Genomic DNA, 25,345 nt, shown 5'->3' on the forward strand with positions numbered 1-25,345 from the left:
GGAAATTCAGCTTTGCCATCATAGGAATAAATTATGTTTTATAATGTTTTAAAAGAAAATAACAGTAATTTTAATTCTGATAATATTTAAATTTTTAGATGTAGTTTGATCAAACAAATTAATTAATTTAATACATTTTTGTTGTCATATTTATTAGATTTTTTTAAAAATATTTACATTTAGCTGTAATTTATTCTTATTTTCGTTTTAGTTATTTTAGTACTTCGGTTAGTTAAAAGTTATTTTAGTTAGATGCCAAGGCAACATTTTAAAGTTTTCTAATCTAATTTTATTTAAAGGTACACTGTGTAACTTTTTTTTTTTGTTAAATAACAACGCTAAAAAGAATCTTCTTTCATAAATATAATAAAAATCGTACTGATCACAAACTTTTGAACAGTAGCGTATACGTTGTATTGAAATTAATCAGGAAATCAACTCTCATAGTATAAAGGTGTGTTTAATTTAATTATTAAAGAGCATTTAGGTGTTAATCCTATAGAATAGTCCATATCAAAACAACCTGATAGACGACAAACACACACACATACACACACACGTCAAACCATGCATCTTACATGAGAAACACTTGAGAACAGCTCTGGGTTTCGACATCACACACGTAGAAACCTTCTTACAAAGGCTATGAGGGACTGAGAGACACAAAACCAACATGGTCAATGGAAGAGAATAATTACTGTGGATCTTTGTTAACTTCAATAAGCCAACACTCACTACTCCAAACTGAAGACAACTACAAAGAAACTACAGTAGTGGCCCATCAGAAGAGGTAAGAGAGGCTGAGCCTCTTGTATAATTTAGTCTACAAGACCTGTTGTGTTGAGCACCAGCAGGCCTGTTGACGCACTACAGCAAGACTGAGAGCTGCTTTAAGTTTGTGTTAACGTCAGAACACAAATGATTCTATTGTTCTCCTCTGACTCACCCATCCCTTTGGAGTGGTTGAAGTCTCCTTTGATGATCCTGCAGGATTTGCCATCACCATTGCAGATGCCACACCGATCTTCTTTCGCAGATGAACCGATGATGCCGTCACAGCCGATTTTCTGAAGGAGGCAGAGTAAAAAAATAAATAAAAAAAAACTACTTCTATTTCATGATTCATGAGTTACAGAAATGTAAATTACATATTCATGAATGGACTCTTGTCTTTATCTTGTTAAGATTTATCTTATTAGGGACCTATTATGCTTTTTTACATTTTCCTTTAGTGTGTAATGTTGCTGTTTGAGCATGAAAAAGGTCTGGGAAGTTACAAAACACAAAGTCACACCCAAAGGGAGTTATTCTCTATATCAGTAAGCACTGTTTTTGAACTCCCTGAAACGCCTCCACTGTAGTCTCGAGTTTTCTTCCGGGAATGAACACGATGCCTGGTTGAGTTCTGTTGTCTGCCGTGACATTTCTGAAACAGGCTCAAAACGGTTGACTGACGTGGCCACTATCAAGTGTCATTGTATGAAAAGAAGCTGTGTAAAGATTCTTTAAAAAACTGTGCTTTACAAGAAAGAAAACAGTATGTAAAGGGTCGAGATATCTTTAAGTTGATTTCTCCATTCAGTAAATCCATCCATTGGGCTAAAAGAACATGCAAAGGCTAGTGTTGATAACACATCAGTGTTGAGCCACAATATACTTTTGATTTCTTTGGCACAACATCAAGTCACATAAAGTATAATTGCTAAAATGGTTGGATATCTTCAAACACAACAAAATCATGCCTGAAAATAAAAGCACTGGCATATCATGTAAATCTTTAACGAATAATTTAAAAAACTAAAGTACTTTCCTGCTGAAAATGTCATTAGTACATTTTGTTGTAAAACTGCTGTATTATCTGGATGCACAGGAAATCATTCTCCATTTCACCTTAGGAATTACACAGTGTGCAAACAGAGAGAACCGTTCTGATTGGTTGTATATGATCGAATGTGTTATGTCACACGTTTTTAGCACGGACAAACTGGAATCTTGTCTGGTTAAGATGCAGTATAAATCAGTATACACCAGAAAAAACAATGAGAAACTTTTGACAACAATCAGAAATTAAAGTATAACATTAAATGCACTAAAAGAATAGTTTCGTTTTGATTTTGTGTGTAAATAATGTCCAGCTTTCATGAAATCCAGGTAATCTCTGTCAGTGATTTTGTTCTTAATAGGCTTGCTTAAAAGGAAACAGGACAAACAGGAAAAGGTCACTAAAATCGTATTTTCACTGGAGGATTCTGGCGCTGATCATCCGTTCACTCCCTCTAGATGACACAAGAGCTGCATTCAGATCGTGAATATGAGCGCTATCCCCAAAACAGCAATTCTGGGATTGTGGTCAGCAAAAACCAGGCCAGGAACTGACCCTGAATCTGCTCAGGCCAAGTATTGTTTATATTATAGCATGAAGGGATGTAGTCAATGTTCAGGCCTGATGAATCCCTATGCTCACTTACAGTAACCACACGTGCGCGCGCGCGTGTGTGTGTGTGTGTGTGTGTGTGTATTAAAGTGCACACAGTAAAATCACTTCCAGACACTTTGACCTGTTTTTTTTTCAGTCCTGCTTTCTATTAGTGAAGGCGGCTTGCAGGCTGTGACCTCCTTTCAGTCTTGTGCTCTTACTAGTGGCCATTGAGCAACAGTGTGGTTGACTGTAGAAACAGCGGTCACAACTAAGCTGTGTGACTAAATTATGAGCACAGAAAAAGTATATACTTTTGAGTGTGTAGCAGAAGAGTAGGCAAGCTTTGGGACATACTACTTGGTATTAATTCTGTCTTTAAGGCCACATTTATATTACATGGTTCAAGTGACCCAATTCCGATTCTTTCCTCCCATGTGGCACAGATCGGATATGACCCACAAACGTGTAAGCAAGAAAAAAGCACATGGATTATATTATTCTCAGATCGGTTTCAGGCCTCATTCATATGTGGAAATAAATCTGACATTAATGACATGTAAACTGACAGATTGGATATTCCCCTGTCAATGGGAGTCGTACATCATTGAAAAAAACAACAATGGCAAATTACGTCAACTCAGGTGGACACCAACCGCGATCGTGGTTCGAGTCCCAATGGAGGACAAAGACTCAACCCAATGTGTTGCTGATCTTTAAAGGGCACCTATTATGCAAAATTCACTTTTACATGGTGTTTGAACATAAATGTGTGTTGGCAATGTGTGTACACAACCACCCTATAATGATAAAAATCCACCCAGTGCTTTTTTTTTTATCCCCATAAATCATAAGCAGTGTCTCAGAACAAGCCGTTTCCAGGTGACGTAGATTTCACAAGCCCCTCCCACAACTGTTGACTGACACTGCCGTATTAGTGTAGACCCGCCCTTTAAAACCCACCCCACCCACACCATTAAAATTATGTTAAATAAAAAGTGATAAAGACATGTATAATGTTTCAAAAGATTAATATTTCAAATACATTTTCTTTTGAACTTTCTATTCATCCAAAAATCCTGGAAAAAATTTATCACGGTTATCATGGAAATTTTTGAGAAGCAAATCAGCATATCAGAATGATTTCCAAATGATCATGTGACACTGAAGACTAGAATAATGATTGAAAATCCAGCTTTGCATCACAGGAATAAATCACATTTTAGAATCTATTAAAGGAGAAACTATGCATTTTATATTGTAATAATATTTTATAATATTACAGTTTTTTTTACTGTATAAAAAAAAGGCCATCTTGGTAAGCATAAGAGACTTCTATCAAAAGCCTTTAAAAATCTTGTGAATACACACCTGACATTTTCCACTCACACACAGGTCGCTCTCATACGGTCCACATGGCGTTCCGTCCTGCACACGCTCTGCCACTAGTACTGGTGCATCACTGCCAATGGGTGTACAGTATAGAGCACATGGCTTTTCTGGGAAATAAAAGCATACACACATAAATAAATGCAGTAAACTGAGCTTTGAAGCTAAAGTAGGCACACGTTTTTATACTTTCAGCAAGAACACATGAAGTGCACTCACGGTAATATTTGGTGCACATGTTCTGAGGAGTCTACTTAAGAAGATCACAAGCCTGTTTCTGAGTGACGTGTTGTGATTCAAGAGCTGCAGTGATCACAATGATCAAAGTTTGGCCTTTGTTTTTGCCATTGTGAGAGCACTCTTGAGTGCTGCTGCTTTATTGCTTTTGACAGATCTGTCTGTCTCTATCTATAAAAGTTGTTCAATATAGATAGAGACAAAAAAGCAAAAGAAAGAAAGAAAGAAAGAAAGAAAGAAAGAAAGAAAGAAAGAAAGAAAAAAAGAAAAATCTGACATTTGGTGGACAGCTGTAACAATTCCAACATGGGACAGACAATTACAGTGCCTGATCAAGCATTCCAAAACAAATATGGGTGAAGCATGTATGCATAATTAAAAAATCAGCATATACTGTATATTGCCTTGAACCAAGCTTAGGCTAATTAGTGTCATTAGTGACACAGGAAAAAATAAACAATCTGTCGGGATGACAGGACTGTTAGGATGATTAGGAGTGACAGCGAGAGCACTAAAACAACAAGAAGATTGGGTCAAAAGACTTTCAGAGATGAATTTGAATCCTAACAAGGCATAACATTCACCCTCTTGCTCATAAGCTGCCTGGTAATCAACAAGTGAACGTGTCCTTGACAAGAGCTCACAGTGTGGTATCACACAAGTGCTGTTTTTAATCAAGATCAGACAGATTGGTCACTTTCTCAGTTCTCACTCTCATCTCCTGGTACTGAGGCCTCTACAAACAAACCAAAAATGGACATATGCTAAATGAATCAACGTAAATGTATTTAATTATATGTTTATGTATTTCTACCATAAAAAGAGGATAGTATAGTACAGAACAAAGAGATAAAGAGGCATGAGACCAAGAGGATGTTTAAAAGAACATCTAGGCATTGTTGTGGTCTTAGACTTCAGGACTTTACTGTTTATTATAACTACACAGATAAATACTCTACTAGAGGTATATTTTTAGTCGTACCATCATCAATCACAGCTGACCACATCTGGCTTTTCTTCTTACTGGCCTGCCGGTCATGAGACTGACACTGCTGATCTCTAAATGTGGGCAGACCCTTGGAACACGGCGGCCCCTCACACACTTTATGCTCCACGCTGGCCTTCTGACAGTGCCTCCCTCCTGGACCGGGCCTGGAGAACCAGAACCACAAGAAATACAGTTATACATAGAATACATGTTCTATGACCTAAACATGAATTCTAACCTAAAAAGTTCAGTCAAAAAATGACTGAGGGAAGGTTTTTCCTTTAACTAGTGGATTTTGAGAGCCCATAAACCTTCATTAGAGCATGTTTCACTGCCTTAAATTATGACAGCTGACGACATAACAGTCTAAAACCTGTTCAGTAACATGTATCCTCACATTTTCACAGTCCCCATCATGTTCCATCATTCAATCTGTCTCATTTCTTCTGTGAGTCTCTCCAAAATGTCTCTCATGTTAATGAGTTTGCCAGGCAGAACTGTACCGACATCTCTCAATCATTCTTGTTAAACTTTGTTTTAAAGCTTTAACCTGAATTATTAACCATCTAGAACATTTACATTACATTTACATTTCTGTGTTTTTGAAAGACTCTTAAGCTCACTAATGCTGCATTTATTTGATCAAAATAACAGTAAAACAGTAATATTGTGAAATATTTTTACATTTTAAAATAACTGTTTCTATTTGAATATATAATGTAATTTATTTCTGTTGTCAAAGCTGAATTTTTAGCATCATTACTCCAGTTTTCAGTGTCACATGATCCTTCAGAAATCATTCTATAATGCTGATTTGTTGCTCAAGAAACATTTTTTATTATTATCAATGATGTAACAAGTCTCCAAAAAAAATGGTAATGGTTAATGGTTAACATAATAGAATAGCCTGTATGTTCAAAATGATGTTAGCAGAAAAGGACAGGTGTTTCTGAGGTGGAGCAAGTTATTATATTTTGATGAAAGATTACAAAAGATAGTTTTTTCTTTGAATAAGACCAGTAATATATATAATTTCATGTTGTCTAGATTAAAGATTAAACATCACTCACTGAATAACACAGATACAGAGTTCAGCATTCAATATATAGGGCCCAATCATACACCCGGCGCTAGGGCTGGGCGATTTAAATCGTGAGATTGTCATGCGCATCTCGTCAGTAAAGCCGGTTCCTTGATTAGTAGTAAATCGCCATCACCTGCTTTCAGATGGAGCGGCATTTACTACAAAGAGCCGTATTTAACTGACAAGCTGAGCCATATCGCATTAAAAATCGCAGGCGATTTTATCCGCGATTTTAATGCGATATGGCTCAGCTTGTCAGTTAAATACGGCTCTTTGTAGTAAATGCCGCTCCATCTGAAAGCAGGTGATGGCGATTTACTACTAATCAAGGAACCGGCTTTACTGACGAGATGCGCATAACAATCTCACGATTTAAATCGCCCAGCCCTACCCGGCGCAAGTGTTTTTTGCTAGTTTCAGCCTGACGCAGTTTTCATTTTCGCGTCCTGCGCCACGCTGTTTATATAGCAAATGCATTTGCGCCCATCTGTGCGCCCATGGGCGTGTGGGTCTGAAAACGAGGTGTGTTCAGGCGCATTGTTGGCGTGTTGCTATTTTGAGGCAACTGAAATATTTTTTTTGTTAAAGAGCGCGTTAGAAATTTGCGGCTATAGGTTGGTCCATAACGCACGTACACTTTGTCCCGTAGATGGTCTGCTCGCACACTTTAACCTCGCGCACGAGCTGATCCGTTTCCTCGCTAGAGAAGCGTTCAGTTTTTCCGCTTGCAAATTCCGCCATGTAAATAGCGAATCTGCCAAATGCACCTGGCTTTTAAAGGGAATGGGAGATGAGACTCTGGTTGGTTTATTTCACGTTACGCCCAAAACACACCCATTACTCATTAAGAGAATAGGGACAACCCTTTTAAACCATGCGCAGGGCGCGGTGACCATTTTTCCCATCGTTAAACTAGCAAAAGTGGATTTGGATAGGCCCTAAGTGCACTTGCGCCCTGCGCTTTAGACCATGCATTAAAAATCGTTAGATCATCAAATGGTTAAAATAGGGCCCATAATATGTACCAATAAGTATAATACCAACAGAGATGATATAATATAATATAATATAATATAATATAATATAATATAATATAATATAATATAATATAATATAATATAATATAATAAATTAATATTTGCACACAACCCAAAACCTACAACCTAAACTTTCCTAAAACTTAACACTATTCTTGCAAGAGCTGCTATTTCTTTCAGTAAATGCAAATCTAGTTTATTCCTCACAGTCTTTCTTTCCCCTTTTCTGCTACTTTAAAACAGAACGTGACTTGGATGTCAGCCTTATTTTTCTTCCTTTATGCTCTTCGGTTTGCTTGACGCAGCTCCAAGTGTTTTACGATCCAAGGTGGACAAATGCGCAAAAGAGCGATTACCTCACAAACACGGCACAAGACGTTACAAGCGTCCAAAACAAAAATGCTCATCTTGCATCTTGGACCATCGTTCACAAATTGCATGCTGTTCTACGCAGGAAGTAACTGGAAAACTTTGAATTATTACATCATGTTTTAAACACACATATACACACACAAAACTTTATAACAAGCTCTCTGGCGGGCTGTCAGGAATTGAGAAATGACACTCTGAGAGAAACAGCATCATTAGATGAAGGAGGAGAGTGAGAGGAAAGCTTGTTCCTGCAAAAACACAACCAGGATTATTGTGGATTTGAATGATGAATGCGTTAGCATTCAAATCATCTCCTGACCGGAGCAAGATTAGGTTATAGCCTGTTTGTTAAGAGTTTTGCACGACTAGTTAGTTTTGTATAGTAAACACAGCAACGGACACGAGCAGTAGTGGACAAAAATGATGCCCGGCCTAGGAAAATTAACATATTCACCCTACAACCAACATAATATTAATAACTGATTATGTTGTAGTCAATATGTGCTTTTTCCTGTGAGCTTTTTGTTTTCTATGCATTTTTTTTTTTTTTACATAATAAAATAAAACAACCTCAACCATTTCAGTGTTGTTGTTTTTTATCCCTCATATTAAAAATATTTTTAAAAGTATCTAATTAAACATTTTTGTGGTTTATTCGAACTTGTAGGGTCAATAAAAACAAACATGCCCTCTGGACATAGAGTAACTTTTGGCCATTACTGTATATCTGAAAACATGGATGAAAATGGATATAAATCTGGATGACGAATGACGAGTCATTTACATCAGGTAAACACTGACCTGCTGACTACTTTCCTGCATGACTAGTCGACTAGTAAAAATGTGTATTCTTGCAAGCCCTAGAGAGAGAAAGAGAGTCATGTAAAGGCTTACGGGGGGTTGTCACATTTCCTCTGTCTGAAGCGCGCTCCTGTGCCACATGTTCGGCTGCACATGCTCCATGTGCTCCATGGACTCCAGTCTCCATCCACATGCTGCGGGATGGGTGTCTTACTGACACACTCACCGGCCCTGCACCACTGATACACACACACACACACACACGTTAATTCAGCTAAATGAGAACATACCAGAGATTCATATTGTTTATAAAAAAGTTAATTACAAGCAGTGCTGTGTTGATGCTCAAACATTACATACAGTTTGTTCTAAACTTCTAACCTCATTTAATGAACTAATGCAATGATAAATTTAACATGTTTTAAGAAATACAAGATGAAAATCTCCCTTTGATTACACTACTGTTCGAAAGGTTGGAATCGTTTCGTTTTTGAAAGTCTCTTGCTCACCAAGGTTTCATTTGTTTGATTAAAAATACAATAAAACAGTAATATTGTGAAATATTATTACAGTTTAAAATAACTCTAAAATAATTTCCTGTGATGCAAAGCTTCATTCCTGTGAATTTTCAGCATTTTTATTCCAGTCTTCAGTGTCACATGATCCTTCAGAAATCATTCTAATATGCTGATTTGATGCTGAAAAAATAAAATCGTATTATAATCAACATTAAAGACTTCATATTTTTTGTATAAAGCATGATGATTTTTTCAGGATTCTTTGATGAAATGAAAGTTCAAAAGAACTCGCACATAATTTTTTTTTTATAAATGTCTTTACTGTGACTTTTGATCAATTTAATGCATCCTTGCTGAATAATTTTATTAATTATATGTTTTATTATTATTATATATTTTTTTTAATCTTATTGACCCTAAACTTTTGAATGGTAGTGTACATTGATAGATGGCTGTTCAAAATCAATGTCAGCATCAATGCTGTTTGCATACTGGAATACAAATCGTCATCTATCTTACATTTATTTGCTTTTTAACACCCTGTAAATTTCTCTCATTATGATAAATGAAACGGTATATAAGTTTGTTTGTCGTACGTTTGTCTGACATTTTTGACCTGCTATACAGCTACTTCAGCCACTCTATTCCCCATTTGTCAAAATGTTTTTACCCATACTATTGACTGTTTTTCAGCTTAAAAGTAAATCATTTTAATAATGGCCATTTTAATAATATTAAAGATAAAAAGGTTACCTTGTCGGCTCCACATTCTGTGCCGTCCAGCGGTGGATCTAGTTTGGTCTTACATGACGTGTCTCCCTCCACCAAACACCAGAGACCCGCACACATCAAGTGCTGAAACAGACACAGTTTAGACTCGTGTAGACAGCACCATAACAGGTTTAAACACCTTTAATAAATGGATGGTCTTTTGTTTAATTTTTTTTTTTTTTTTTTTTTAACTGTATCAAATGAAAACCAAATGAAATGCATCAAATAAAACAACATCATGTCACATGGAAATAAAGCTTACAGAATGATTAAATATTTTTTTGATATAAAAATGTCTTTGCTACACGCTCCACAATTAACTGAAACATTAATTTTAATAAAAAACGCATATACCCCACAGAATTTTTTTTTAATCCCCTCCCACCTGACATAATCAGAACAAAACATTAAAAAACTACAATAATTATATCATTACAAGTGCACAGCCAATGTGAGTGATTCCTTCAGAGGGAACACAGTGAATCTGACTGCTCTATATGTGAAAGATATGAATAAAAGTGATGTTAATTCAGCCAGCGCACATACCTGTATTTACAACATCCTGTTTTCGGTCGAAGTCCATAGTAGTCAATTGTCGAGTTCTCCACTGTTGCTTAGTTACCTATGATCACGCGCGTGAACTCGACAATCGACTACTTTGGACTTCGACCAAAAACAGGAAATAAATACAGGTATGAGCGCTGGCTGAATTAACTTCATTTTTATTCATATCTTTCACATCTACTGCAGTCAGATTCACCGTGTTCACTCTGAAGGAATCACTCACATTGGCTGTGCACTTGTAATGACACATCAAGGATGTTAAGAGGCTAAAAGCAGGTTTAAAACTTGCCCCATTGAAGTCAACAGGGTGCAAATTTTAAAAAGAGGATAACACGGTGTAGGCAACACCGATTTTTGTCGTTGTTCTCTGTACTGACAGCACTCCAAATTTACAAAAAAATGAGCTCAATGTTAAAATTGACCGGAGTTCTCCTTTAATTTATTTTATAAATAAATGTATTTATTTCATGTTTTTATGCAACGTGTAAATTAATGCCAGCACATGTCCTTTACTCTAACAAAGAGACTTTATTACCCAACAGCCCTTAAGATGGACAGTATTTTCTATGTGAGTCTGACAACTTCGTATTTTTACTTCAGCCAGGCACGGTCCTTTACCTCAAGCACTCAATCACATTTTCCAATCTCCCAGTGAGAAACATTTTTAAAGGTGGCAGGACGGCCATTAAAGTGCCTTATTTATACTTTTTTATGCTGTTTGTCTAAAACCTTTTTGTTCTAGATGTCTCTTTTTTGCCAACTGCTCTCTGCTTTTCATAGACGGACTATTCATTATCTTAATGCATGTTTTATGTGATTCCACACAGTTAGATATTTGCTGTAGAACTTCACAGATGGTATATGTGGCATATGGATGGTATACAGTCATGATGGACAGGCAGCAAGTGGAAATGTTTAAAGCGATGATTTGAACGGTTACAGCTGATGATTACATGCTCAGGAAAGCACGAACTGACTTTGAACGTATCAGATCAAGCCTGATACGCCAACACCTGCCATCCGCTCTGATATTTTCACTATGGCAATTTCTGAGCTGAAACTTCCAGCTGGAAATCTCCAGAGCTCTAGGAGGAGGCTTTGTATGGATAAACATGATTTATGATTATGTACGGAAACCCTTTTAAGTTATCACCTGCTGCAAATGTAGCCTGGATAATTTTCTATTTCCACTAGCAACATATGGGAATGATCGCAGGGCCAAGCCAACAAAAAAAGTAACTGTAACGAGATTCTGTTACATACATTATTTGCCAAAAGAGGGCCTAGGAAGATTGACATTTAAAAATGTGTTAAAGATTTTGTAAGCATATTGCATAGTTGCGCTTGAAGTCAATTGTTTCATTTGTGATAACTCAATGAAATGTGCCAAACTGAGCGGACATCATTTTTGGCCAGGCTGTCATACTGAGAAATTATGAACACATGCAAAAACAAGAACCAATGAAATATTATTAACTGATTATGTTGTAGTCAATGTATGCTTTTTCTTGTGAGCTTTTTGTTTTTAAATGCATTTTTGCATATTAAAATAAAACCTTCAACTGTAAGTTTCCTTTTTTGACAAATAATTTTATCAGATAAATACCTTAACCAAGTTTAGTGTTTTGTTCTTCCAAAACAAATATCGCCTCCAGACATCACTTTTGGCCACTACTGTATATCTGGAGGCTTATTTCCACAACAGAATAAAAGTTTACATCTCACAATTCAAAAGTCAGAATTATAAGATATAAACTTGCTATTGTGTGAAAAAAGTAACAAAAATGTGAGATAAAGTCACAATTACCTTTTCTATTTTTGGTTTTAGTGTCAAAAACGGGAAAAAAGATGTAAACTCCGAATTCAGCAAAAACTGTCAGAATTGCAAGATGTAAACTCGCAATTATAAGGAAAAAAGTCAGAATTGCGTGATGTAAACTCAATTATGAGTTTATAATGTGCAATTGCGAGATATAAACTCGCAGTTGTGAGTAAAAATTGTCAGAATTGGGAGATAAAAGTTGCTACTAACTTTTTAATTTATTTTCTGTGGTGGAAAAAAGCTTTCATACATACATGTATATGAGGTTGTTTAGGTCAAAAAGATTTGGTTGCTTACAATATCTACAATCTACTGAGATTTTTTTCTACTGCTGATATTAATTTGTGTGTATGTACATGCATTATGTCAGTTTACGGTACGGAAACATGTAGTACATGAGTGCAGTATGATATGAAAGACACACCTCCATATCAGTGCAGAAAGTTGCGTTCGTGCCGAATAAAATCTGGCACTGTTCATCAGGGCTGTAGTGCATCCCGGGAAGTTTGGCTGGCAGACGGACGAGGTAGCGGTTACGTGGGTCAGTATGCAGCAAACAGGCACTGGCCTTTGATCTGGAAGACAGTGCGTGTTAGAGAAATCAACAGGATGTACAAAACATCTTCACACACAACTGGAAAAATTGCAAGCTTTAATATAAAATAAGTTAGGAATTGCTGTGCTTCTAATACTGGTTTTCCATTGCTAATTAATTTGTTCAAAGTAAAACCGTCCTTTCTCCAAGTCTAATCTCTTATCTTCCTATAACTGTAAAGTTAGAAAAACACAGACAGCTGTAACACGGCAGATGTCTGCAAAACCAAAAGCGGTTTCCAAACTCTTATTTAAAGAGGGCAAATGAGAAATATTTTGAAAGGGTTGACGTTGATGCCTTAAACCCTAATGAGCGCATACACTTCGGGATTTCCAAGCACGTCTGCATTCTGTAAATATTTAATATTTTAGCTCATCCTAAAATAATCAGGAAGTCAAGGCCTGTTTGAGAGACCCGGAGTTAAAAACAAAGTGCTATGATACTGTATGTTATGTAAAATATGTAAAATGGGAATAAATTGACTGTAAAATATTCAAAATAAAATTGTCAAAGCAATTTTGAATTTATGTGAATAAAATAAATAAAAATTGTGAATTTAAACGACAGAGCCTTCTCACTTAAGTCCCTTGATGTTCCATGTGACTCAGTGCAGTATGAAGAGCAGTAACGAAAGCATCTTCTTTAGACCTATTTGCCGTGTAAGCAAACTGGAATGGATCAAAGGTAGGTTGAAGACTGGCTTTTATATGTTGTAGGACCAGCTTCTCAAAGGGCTGTTTCTATTTTTTCCCCTATTTCAGTGTATTTTATTTGTATGTTCTTGTAAAGCGCTTTGAGATGCAACTTTTAAAGGCGCTATATAAAATAAAGTTTATTATTATAAAACATTTCATAATGACCAGTGTAAGTGCGACTGGGCGATTATCGTTGAAGCTACTGATGACTGTCTTTTTTGGCAGTGTAATAATTGTGACAGAATTCAGGAAAGATGGAATAGTAGAAGTTGAAGATCCATATGAAAACCATAGACAACTGGTCTGCGCATGACTTCAACACCCTTCCTGTCACACCATCAGGGTCGGCCTCCTTCTTTGTGTCCACTGCCCTAAGCATGTGTCTCACATCATGCTACTGCACTGTGAGAGTGTGGCTGTTGGAGGCTGGTGGAGGTGTCCTGGTTGTTCCTACTGCTTTTGACTCATAACATGCAAAGAAACAATTAAGTTCCTCTGCCAGAGAGACGTCATTGTCAGCAGTCTTTCGGTTGCTGGACTTATAATTGGTGAGATGCCGAATGCCTGGCCACACCTGCCGTGGGTCCTTGTTATTGAGTTGGTCATCAATCTTCCTCTTGTAGGCTATTTTTGCTTCCCTGGCGCCTCTCTTCAGGTTGGCTCTCTCAATGCTGTAACAGGCTCTATCGCCAGACCTGGAGATGATGTTACGAATACGATCCTTAAATGTATAGTTCACCCAAAAATGAAAATGATGTCATTAATTACTCACCCTCATGTTGTTCCAAACCCATAAGACTTTCGTTCATCTTCGGAACACAAATTAAGATAACTGCCACTTTCAAGGCCCAGAAAGGTAGTAAAGACATTGTTGAAATAGTCCATGTGACTACAGTGGTTCAACCTTAATTTTATGAAGTGGCGAGAATACTTTTTGTGCGCTAATAAACAAAACAAAGATAACGACTTAATTCAACAATTTCTTCTCTTCCGTGTCAGTCTTACAGGGTTGGAACAACATTAATTCCAACATTCTGGAATTAAGAGTATGAATAGGGGATCTGATTGGCCTAAGTGTGGTAACGGTGTTGACCTAACCCCATTCTTGATGATAACTATAACAATGGTAAGTTCGCGTGGAAGATAGATCAGTCTGCATTTAACTATCAGATACTCCAAATCTGGAGAACAATGTCTGCCTATAAATTTTGCATCAGTGGACCAGTTGTTAAGTATGTAAATGCATAATCCCCATCCCTTGCTCTTACCGGAGTCTTCTGGGAAATGTGGCTGAAGCCACATCTCAGTTAATATCAAAATGCAACAGTCCTTTATGAGTTTATTCACAGAGATTTGTAGATTAAATTCGACCATTTTGTTGTTGATAGATATGGCGCAAGTAAGAAAAATGCTGGGCAGCGGTGGTTTGTGCGGTTGTCTCCTTAGTCTCGCAAATATGCCAGACCGCATCCGTGCTTTTGCTTCCTATGTTTCCTTCGCCTCCAATGCCTGCCGGAGCCGACAACAATCCACGGAGAGCCTGATGTCCTGGCCATCTCCTCCGCTATATTATGTGAGTCAAATTCACTTGTTGTAGTCTGCTCCAATTTTAGTCCTGTGATCAAAAGATCTTGACGGCTGTACATAAGATCTTCACAACTAAATGTGACACTAACAATCAAACATACAAACAAAAACACACATAAAGGGAAGTCGTGAAGCCGCTGCGTGCGTAGCTGTGGGCCTGGGCTGCGTTTCCCAAAAGCATCGTAAGCCTAAGTTGATCGTAAAAACGATCGTACGACTGATCTTAATATTACGGTCTGTTTCCCAAAAGCATCGTAGCTTAAGTAGCACTTGAAAATCTTCGTAGATCTACGAGTGCTCTGGAGTAATCGTACATCCCCAAGTGCATCGTAAGAAGACAGATTTATGAGGACACCTGCAGGACAACCGGCAGATTACACCTTTAACTTTATTCAAATGCAATGTGATTATAATATAAGGTTTTGATTGTACTTTATTGTACACTTTATTACTCTTTTTTTGTTGTTGGTTAAATTAATGTATAAATTAAATAATTAAAAAGGTCAGAAAACAAAACAAAAAAATAGAAATAATTTAATCTAATAATTTTAATCAAAATTAATGTAGCCTAATGAACAAAAAAAAAAAAAAAAAAAAATCCTTTAAATCTGTTAAAAATTACATCTTTGTTTCGCTCTATCTCCTCTAAAAGGACATTAATTTCATCTCTTTGAAAGGTATTTTGCCATTTTCAGCCATTTTGTCAGTGCCTCCGCCTGTAGGTGCTTTATATATGAGAATGCGTTGTTTATATAGACTTGTCTTGATTGCTAATCCACAACAGATGACAATTATTAGTTTAAACGTTCAGAATACGATTCCATATAAGGTTATGTTTCAGCACTTCACGAATGGACAGCGACTCTTAAGTAGCACGTAGAGCGCGTTCTCGCGCGTTCATGTTAAGTGCATTTTTGGGAAACGCTCGTGGAATTGCTGCGAGCTTTCGTAACCTTGCACGTAGAAAGCGCTCTTAAGAGCTAAGATACATCGTTATCGGGAAACCCGGCCCTGGTCCGTTACACCCCTAATCTAAACTAAACTAAATTGAACCAAAAAAGTAAAGTTCAATTCAATTCACTTCACATTTAATTGTATAGTGCTTTTCACCGTTTCAAAGCAGCTTTACAGAAAATGCATGTGTATGTCTATGAAAAGCAAGAGTGATCTGCGATCAGAAGTGACTGTGTCTAAGTTATGTATTTCAGAAATGTACATATAGAAATCACGCAGTTAGCTAACAATGTATTAATTTAATTTAAGGCGGAAAACAATGAGCTCATTGAAGTAATGAATACATGTTGTTAACAAATGATTAGGATATATAGAAAATGTAGCATTGGTGCACGTTTATAAAGTAAAACCATGGAAATTAATTTCCATGTGTGTAACATCATGCTACACACTAAAGCTGCTGTCATACAGGGCACATGTACAGTATGTGTACAAACAAGAAGCAACATGCATGCGTGAGTTTGGAGAGCCATGTTGTCATGTTATCGTAGCGAGGAGCTTTACTCTACAGGAAGAAACACTAATCTGGTTGATTGTCTCTGGCATTAAACTACTCTCAGAAGCTCAACAGCACAGTTTGGATAACGTTGGTATCTGCTTGGATACGGTGACACTTTGTAGTTTGAATTGAGGTCAGAAGTCCTCCGGGCACAGCAGACAGTGAATACTGCCGCTTTATTCTGTCATCGGCTGCAGTACATCCGTGAGGATCGATGACTCCAGCCGGTTCTTTGTTTATAGAGCCGGGCATTCACTATTAAGAATTGGCTTCCAGAATGAACTCTATTCAAATGCTTGACTGTTTGTCTTCCTCAAGGATCATTTTGCCAGAAAATTAATGTGGGAGACTGAATCTAGTCGGTTTAGTGGTATTTATTTTACTAGCAAGTAGCTTGGAAATTATATGGAAATTATGTACTAATTATAAATATATTATTAATACTACAACTATTAATGTATATTACACATATTATTTACTAATATAAATATAACTATTATAATTTTTAGTCTTTTTAAAATAAATAATTACAGTAAAATAATTATTCTCATTTGTACACAATTCTTTCATGTGCACATAAAAGTTTTTCTGTATATGCAGAAATCTCAATGTTTTTTTCTGAAAATGACACTTTTTAAAGGCACCGTAGTTTAATTACATGCATTCATCTTATCTGCTCAAATTAATTAATTGTTCTAAATTAAATATAATTATAGCAATATTGCTAAAATTACATTATAAATTATTACAGCAATGTTGTTAAAGTTTAACTATATAATTAGTATAACACATGCCAATTTATAGACCATTCCACTGTCTAGTTATTAGTATCACCCATTAAAAAAACTCCATATTGGTTGATCACTACTTATAATACCTAAAAACAGAGGCTAGCTTGAGGATTTTATATTTATAGAACTCACCTGAGGAACTTTTCCAGGTCGTCACGACTGCAGGTGGACCAGGAGAGATCACTGGGGTTACGACCTTTGACCCATTCCCCAGACATGATGTGAGAGTGGCCTGTGCAGCTGGCGTGATCATCGTCATGGCTCATGCCCATGCTAAAGAGAGAAGACAATCAAAAACACGAAACACTAATAAGAAACAGCAGTGATTTTCACAAAATATTAGTCTCACCCAGGCAAACTTAGTGCACAATAAATAGTTATTTATGCCTGTTAAACATAATCATTAACACGCTGTTTACAAAGCTTCCTTTGAATGCATAACAATGCAATATTACTCTAAAATAGAGCATGTGTGCTCACGAAAGCCAAAGTAACTCGAGTCATAAGAGTACTTTCTCTTAGGCCCTGACCTACATTTCCCAAATTAAAAACAACAACCAAAAACTGAAGCAGCAGCAGTGAGCCCAGGAACTAATAAAGAGAGCAGTGTGGATTTCCAGGCTGCGTCTCGGCTCCCGCTAAAGACCAAAGCAATAAAAGTCAAAAGACACACACAGAACACAATAGAAATCAAGGAGTAGCCGTGGAGAACTAAATGAACAAGGAGAAGAATGTGAATGCTACAGCGGTTTCATCGCCACTTTATGTCAAGCTTTAACATAGATGAGCGCCTTTTAATGTCAATGGGGTGATTTGGTCAGTAAGTGGACTGAGATGAGAATCTCACACAATCGTGTGAGGTTTATAAGGGAGCCAAATGTCTGTTGTGTTAAATTTGTTTAAGGGAGAAAAAAACATGATTAGCCTTATTAAAACAGGACTTTTCGCTGCCAAGCTAATAACGGTCAAGTGCTTTCTCAAGCCAAATACCCTATGAAGCGTTCACAGGACTTAAAAGACTTGGAAGGGAAGCCATCATGCATGACCAATGTTTGGCTTAGTGCTTAAAGATATGGGCTGGTATTATGCAGTTGCTAGGTGGTTTCTTACTGCCCCAAATCAAAAATCGTAAGTCATATAGCTTAGAGAAGTCACCGTTCCTCAAAAAGCCAAACATGAGGAATCATTAATGACCATAAACTGGACAAGTTACTCGACAAATGCCCTTAGTGTTAGTGGTTTGTTCAAATCCCTAAACTAAGCAAATGTAATAGCAAAAGACACTAATAAGCAATCAAACCTATTCTGTTTTTCTCAGGTTAGGAACTGCACCAAACTTCTTCCACTGTGCCAAAAGTAGCCAGGATTCTATTGCATAAATTTATATTAACATAAATTAGCATAAATTATTGGATATTGCATAAAAATGCTGAATGGAAACACTAACATTTTTAAAATGGGAATGAAAAAGTATAAGCTTGCATTGGTCCTGCCTAATCATTTCATTTGGTGCACATAAGCTACAATGGAAACATATACTTTATACATAAACATTCACTTTTGCAATATTAATTTTTTTCACAACACTTATTTTTCAACTTTGATGGTAACATATTACTGTTCAAAAGTTTGGGGTCAGTAATATATATTAGTTTTTAGAAAGAAAGAAATGCATTTGTTCAGTAAGGATTCATTAATTGGACAGCAAAGACATTTATAATGTTTCAAAAGATTTTTATTTCAACATTGATAATATTAAGAAATGTTTCTTGAGCAGCAAATCAGCATATTAGAATGATTTCTGAAGGATCGTGCACTGAAGACTGGAGTAATGATGCTAAAAATTCAGCTTTGCATCAAAGGAATAAATTACATTTTAAAATATATTCAGATAGTATACAGTTATTTTACATTTATTTTAAATTAAAAATATATATATTTTTGATTAAATTAATGCAGCCTAGTTGAGCATAAGAGACTTCTTTAAAAAAATTGTACCATTCCCAAACTTTTAAACGGTAGTGTAAATAGTCTCATTCACACTGTGTAATTTGCCAATCTCACCTACTGTACAAGCACCAATTACTCTATCCACTCATTAAACAGACAATCATTATGCAGAAAGGTGCTTTGACTAATAATCACATCAGCAGTGATGACACTAATGAGGCATTGTGGGTGGACTGAAAATTGATGCATTCTGACAATACAGAGGATGTTCTCATTTCAGTCGATACATGCGGCAAACCCCACATTTGTGTTACACCAATGTTCCTAGAGCACCATAATCATGCTCCTTCAGCTGTTATTATTGGAAAATGATCAGCGTCTACACTTGATAAAGTGTAACGAATGGAGCAGTGCTAAAACAAGACTCCAGACACTCATCAAGCTTTGTTACGCCCACACACCAAATCAAAAGGTCTTGAGTAGATCACGCCAGGTGCACTTATGATGAAATATGAGAAACTCTGCTCGGTAGTCTGATAAATCTCAATCCATCAGAAAGTGACGCTGTAGCATGTGTTTATTAGAGCTAGTAAATGCCATGCTTTCAGAAATATTCAATGCCGCAGTAGTGGTAGCGACTCTATGAAATTATCATTTTGATGTGTCTTTATTGTAAAGAACTAAGCATACATATAAGCCCATAATATACTTGCTTTAATAGTGTTTTCACAGACTCGAGACAATGAAACCCCTGTGTGCGTGTGATGACTAGCGACGCGGCCCTGGTATCGGCACCAGCCGGGCGTGATCGGTGCCAACTCATTACTGTCGGGCATTAAACCTGACTTTGGCCTGTGCCGTCCTGCTGCACGCTATAGTGGAGCAGGTATGGTGATAACTCCTCTGAAGACTGGCACTGCCACAAAGACGGCGCTTACGCTAATGTAGCTTGGCCGTTTTTCCAGACAAATTTTGGTGTTGGCTGCCCATCATTGTTCTATCAAAGAGGGCTTTATGCTAGCAAGGGGATGAAGGGCTGCTATTGTGAGAAGTGAGTAACACATAGTCGTGGCATTCGGTTCAATCCAGTAATTCATGTGAATGATGTGTGAACATGAAATGTTTTATAGCATGTTCTCTTTCAGGAATTTCACTAGATTTTCCAAATCACTCGGTGAGGATGAAAGTGTTTTTGGGGTCTTAATCACTCACTGTTGTATTTGTATACATGCTCATGTATAATTTAGATTACAAACCAGATATTTACATCTCTGAAGAGGAGTCTGATCATGGATGAAGATCTGGTCAGGTGCCTCTACTTTTGGTGGGAATAGCCGAGATTGCATTAATCTACTGTACTTATTGGACCAAAAAGGCCAATGTTGTCAGCCTTTAAATAGATGCTGAATTGATAAGCTGTGAAAAAAAAATCCCTGGTGCGTGTGAACAAAAATGGAAAGTTAAATGTATAGTTCACACAAAAATGAAGATTCTGTCAGAATTTACTCACTCTCATGTCGTTCCAAATCTGTATGACTCTCTTTTTTCCATGTAACTCAAAAGGAAATGTTCATGCTGCTCTTTTCCATGAAATAAAAGAAAACAGTGACCAGTGGTTCTTAAATCTCTGGTGCAAAAACTTAATTTCGGTCTTTTCCTCACACAAAGCTATCATAGGGGTTGGAATATGGCATATTGGAATATGACTACTTTTATGGTGCTTTTTATGGAGCTTCACCACCCCTAGTTACAATATGCTTTTATTGTATGGAAATGAACTGGGTGAATACAGAAGACTGCAAGTCATACAGATTTGGAAGGGCATGAGGCTGTGTAAATGATGATTGAATTTTCGTTTTTGGCAAAACTATCCCCATCTCTTTATTATCTTCTATTAGTTTGGGGTCGTTAATTGTTTTTGAAAGAAGTTTCTTATGCTCACCAAGGCTGCATTTGTTTGATTAGAAATACAGTGAAAACAGTAATATTGTGAAACATTATTACAATTTAAATAACTGTTTTCTTTTTGAATATATTTTAAAATGTAATTTATTCCTGTGATGCAAAGCTGAATTTTCAACATCATACTCCAGTCTTCAGAGTCAAAGGATCCTTCTGAAATTATTCTAATATGCTGATTTGCTGCTCAAGATACATTTCTTACTTACAATTTTGAAAACAGATGCTTAATATTTTTGTGCTGATACAGGATTCAAAAGAACAGCATTTATTTGAAATAGAAATCTTTTGAAATATTGCGGAAAAAAAGTATTAAATACTGACCCAAAACTTTTGAACGGTAGTGTATGTACAATTGTAGTATCATCTTTATACTTCATGACTCTTCATAATGATGAATCTCTATGAGAATGCTTATTATCACCCAAACTATAAAATATGTCTTAATGGAATAACATTTCACAAGACAAGATTTTCTGATTATTGTACATTTTGTACAGTGTGTTTTGCTGGATTTAAATTGAAGCCAAACAGATTTTTTAAACTATAATGGATAAATAATTTTCATTAAAACAAAGAACCCCAAACACAAATAATGTTACATGAAGTCCATCTTCACTGTACATGAGGGTTAGACAAGTATCATGCTCAGATATTTGAAGTACTACAGTGCTTCTCAAAAAACAGTTCTCAGGTGTATATTTCATTGCATGAAAACAGAGGTGATGATGGAGCAAAAATGTGATGCACCAGAACTCATTTTAAGACAATAACAGAGGCCTCTAAACCAGTTTTCTACACCATTTAGACTCACTTGTGGCCCAGCTCATGAGCGATGGTGAAGGCCAGGTTGAGTCCGTTGTCCTCCGCCAGCACACACTTCCTCTTGGAGCTACAGGTGCCACCTAGATAAGCGATTCCTGAGGAAAGAGCAAAGCACAGAGTGAGAAGATAATGGACAGAAAAGAAGCACAACTGAACCACAAATATGATACTTTACTGCTTGAAGGGTCATTCAGAGACTGGAGGACATTCAAAATATATCAGAACACACCTAGCAACAGCATAGCAACCTGGCAACCACCCACAACGCTCTTAACCCTCTGAGGTCGGCAAACGCGGGCGCGTTTTGCTGGATTTTCTCCACATTGTAGCACTATAAACTTAAATTACTCCGTCATTTATGGTCATACAGAAAAAAGAAATATAAAAAAAGAATCTGTGATATTTCTACTTTTGTATGTGTCCACTTACAATCAAATCAAAACATTGTGCTTTTGTAAAATAAAGAAAATAAACAGGGTGTGCGTTCTGCCTCTCCGTCGCGGTGAACTTTTTTTTCTTGAGCACGTCTATAAACTGAAACCAAACTCAGCGAATACTTGTCACACATTTATGAGCCATATACCTTTATAAACATTTAAGTGTGTACTTTTAAATGATCGGATTTAAACTGAAAACAAATATTCTCTGTTTAAGTAATTTGTATAAAACCAACAAGATGTCCAGCTTCTCAAACGCTTGCTCATTATATTTAATTTGGCCACGCCCACTCGCGCAAAAGAGATTCACATGCAAATCTCCACATGGAACGCGAACTCGCTCATTACCTCAACAACAAAACACCAAAACACTTCACTTCACTTTTCGTCGAGTTTGAAAGACGCGCCTGAGCTTACATTGGATTTACCTCAGAAGAAGAAGAACACGATTTGAAGACAAGAAAGATGTAAGGTAAGAAATTCTTACATATTAGTTTGTTATTGTTGCATAAATGTCACATTGCAGTTGAACTGTTGCTAGATATATGGGGAATATTATAATATTTAGACCCGTGTTTACTGTTACTGTGTTTGTGGATATCTGCTCAAACCATAATGTTTTATATTTGAGCGCGATCGCGTTTGAATGTATCATATTTTGGATCGCGATCACGTTTGAATGTATCATATTTTGCAATGCGATCGAGTTTGAAAAGCAAAACGCACCAAACGGCTTCATGTTTTTACTATTATCTCATTTCATATCATCATAACGAATGGAAACATTTGAAGTAACATGATAATCAATATATTTTTCTCTAGCTTAGTTGTTACTGAAATCTTTTGAAAGATTTATACTGCTATAGGTTATTTTTATTATTATTTTATCCAGCACTGCGCATAGCTTATGCCTACAAGGCACAACAAACCTGGTGTTCATTATATTATATATTGTTGGAAACATTTGTGTGTGTGTGTGTGTGTGTGTGTGTGTGTGTGTGTGTGTGTGTGTGTGTGTGTGTGTGTGTGTGTGTGTATTCTGTGAATTTTAAAAAGCAATTTTAACCAGAAAAATCTAATATTTATTTCCAAAATCGTGCAGGCCTTTCTCTTGATATCAGTATGTTCACTTTTTTTTTTCAGGGCCCAGATGCCACTGAGTCCTGCTGACTTCAACATTCACATGAGTCTCTGTACATGAACATGGTAAAGTGAAAATCAAACACCTTGGAAATGAAAGGTATGTACAATGTTTTTAGGAATGGCACAAAGGTCTCTGTCTTTGGATCATTGTTTTCAATAAGTGCTTTTTTGGCATTTGTTGTGTATCTTTGGACTATGTTGTGTTGTAAATAAATCCAAACAATTTAAAAGCCATTCTTTTTTAAATCTCCTCATTTACAGTATTGTGCAAGGTTGCTCAGAATGACAGGGCCTGATAGCTCCTAATAGGGCTGTTAGGGGAGGGTCTTTGTCTTTCTCAGGTGTGAAAAGCTTATATATTAATGACCTTCCGCATAGAGCTTTCTCTAGGGATGGAAACCGAGAACCGGTTCTTCTTCAGAACCGGTGCCCAGTGAATCGATTCCTTGGAACCGTTAGTATGCCTGCTTAACGATTCCGCTTATCGGTTCCGCTCGTTCAAATGTGACACGACGTCACACACGTGCTGCGTTGTTTTGGTTCAGAACGTAGCAAACACTATGAGCAAACATGGCATCGAGGCAGAAGCGCTCTGACCGCGTCCTAACTACATGCGACGCAACGGCGCGACACGCGATAAAAAGTATAATTTTCCATGTTAATCAAAGTTTAACCAGCCGCGACACGCGACGATTCTATTTGAAACGGATCCTATTTTACTGCGACGTCGCGCTGGAACAACAATCTCAAAGTGTGGCAATGATAATATCAGGTACTATTTTTGTGCTTTATTTAATGTTAAAAGCGTGTATAAAGTGACTGAATATCATTTAGTGCTCCCAGCTTTGTAGCTGTAAAAACAACAATGGATAAGTCACATCAGATCTTGAAATTAAACAAATGGAAACAAAAACGTTCAAAATGTGAAGAAAACCCGTGTATTATTTGACAAAGATTGTTTTAGTAACTCAATAGCCTAATCCAAATGCACTGTTAATATTCCAAAAGACACAAGCTCTTCCTAAACTGTTTTCAGTCTGTGTTTTTAGTTTTTATGGCACATAAATGGCAGTTTTATTTATTTTTTTGTCCGGACCAATGAATGTGAAAATTGTCAATTTCCTAATCCTAAGGCACTCTTCTTGATAATCTTTCAAGGCACACACTAGTGTGCCATGGCATACTGGTTGAGAAACACTGCCCTAGGCTATAGGTCCCTGGACTTTACTTTGAGAAGTAGCTCACCTACTTTTAGGTTTGTTCTGAGGTTGCTACACATAATTTGTGTATACCCTGTGCTGTGTCTTCTGATCAGATATTAAAGCGAGTTAATACAAACAAATTTGTACTTATTCCCTCACCCAATAAGAATCGATAAGAGAATCGATAAGGAATCGGATCGATAAGCAATATCGATAATGGAATCGGAATCGTTAAATTCTTATCAATTCCCATCCCTAGCTTTCTCACACAAAACCCGTTGTAAAAATTTTAAATCAATATATTGTCTTATCTGAATGAGCAGTCAGGGTGATTTTCACATAGTTTTAGAGCAAATATTCTAGGCTACGTCATACAATTTTCAAAAGTCTTGTGAAGAAATAATCAGTATGGGTTTCATGGCCTTATTTCAGTGAGAATTTTTTTTTTTGTATTTTCACAAACCATGCATAAATGTCATTATCTCAAAACTACAAACTTTTACATACATGCTGCTGATATATTATTGTAGCAGAGTTTGTGCTGAATACAGTGTAATTAGACTTTAGCCATGAAAATGTCACAAGTAACAGAAATAACCAGAAATGTCAGAGCATGTCAGAACACCTCCAGGGCCCAGAAAACAGCTCA

The 25,345-nt window shown here is 36.6% G+C and overlaps 1 protein-coding gene across 1 annotated transcript in view; it reads right to left on the reverse strand.

Annotated features, from left to right (window-relative positions):
* The window catches only part of adamts17 (ADAM metallopeptidase with thrombospondin type 1 motif, 17), a 139,348-nt gene that overhangs the window by 50,228 nt on the left and 63,775 nt on the right, over window positions 1–25,345 (reverse strand). Inside the window, exons 8-16 of the mRNA XM_084110376.1 lie at window positions 21,904–22,009; window positions 17,313–17,453; window positions 12,424–12,574; window positions 9,596–9,697; window positions 8,418–8,563; window positions 5,025–5,194; window positions 3,788–3,915; window positions 947–1,067; window positions 579–653 (exon numbers count right to left, since the gene is read on the reverse strand). Coding sequence (XP_083966502.1) covers window positions 579–653; window positions 947–1,067; window positions 3,788–3,915; window positions 5,025–5,194; window positions 8,418–8,563; window positions 9,596–9,697; window positions 12,424–12,574; window positions 17,313–17,453; window positions 21,904–22,009 — 1,140 coding nt within the window. The remainder of the gene's footprint in view (window positions 1–578; window positions 654–946; window positions 1,068–3,787; window positions 3,916–5,024; window positions 5,195–8,417; window positions 8,564–9,595; window positions 9,698–12,423; window positions 12,575–17,312; window positions 17,454–21,903; window positions 22,010–25,345) is intronic.

Source organism: Abramis brama (assembly GCF_963993115.1).
Source record: "Abramis brama genome assembly, chromosome: 3".
NCBI classification, from domain to species: domain Eukaryota; kingdom Metazoa; phylum Chordata; class Actinopteri; order Cypriniformes; family Leuciscidae; genus Abramis; species Abramis brama.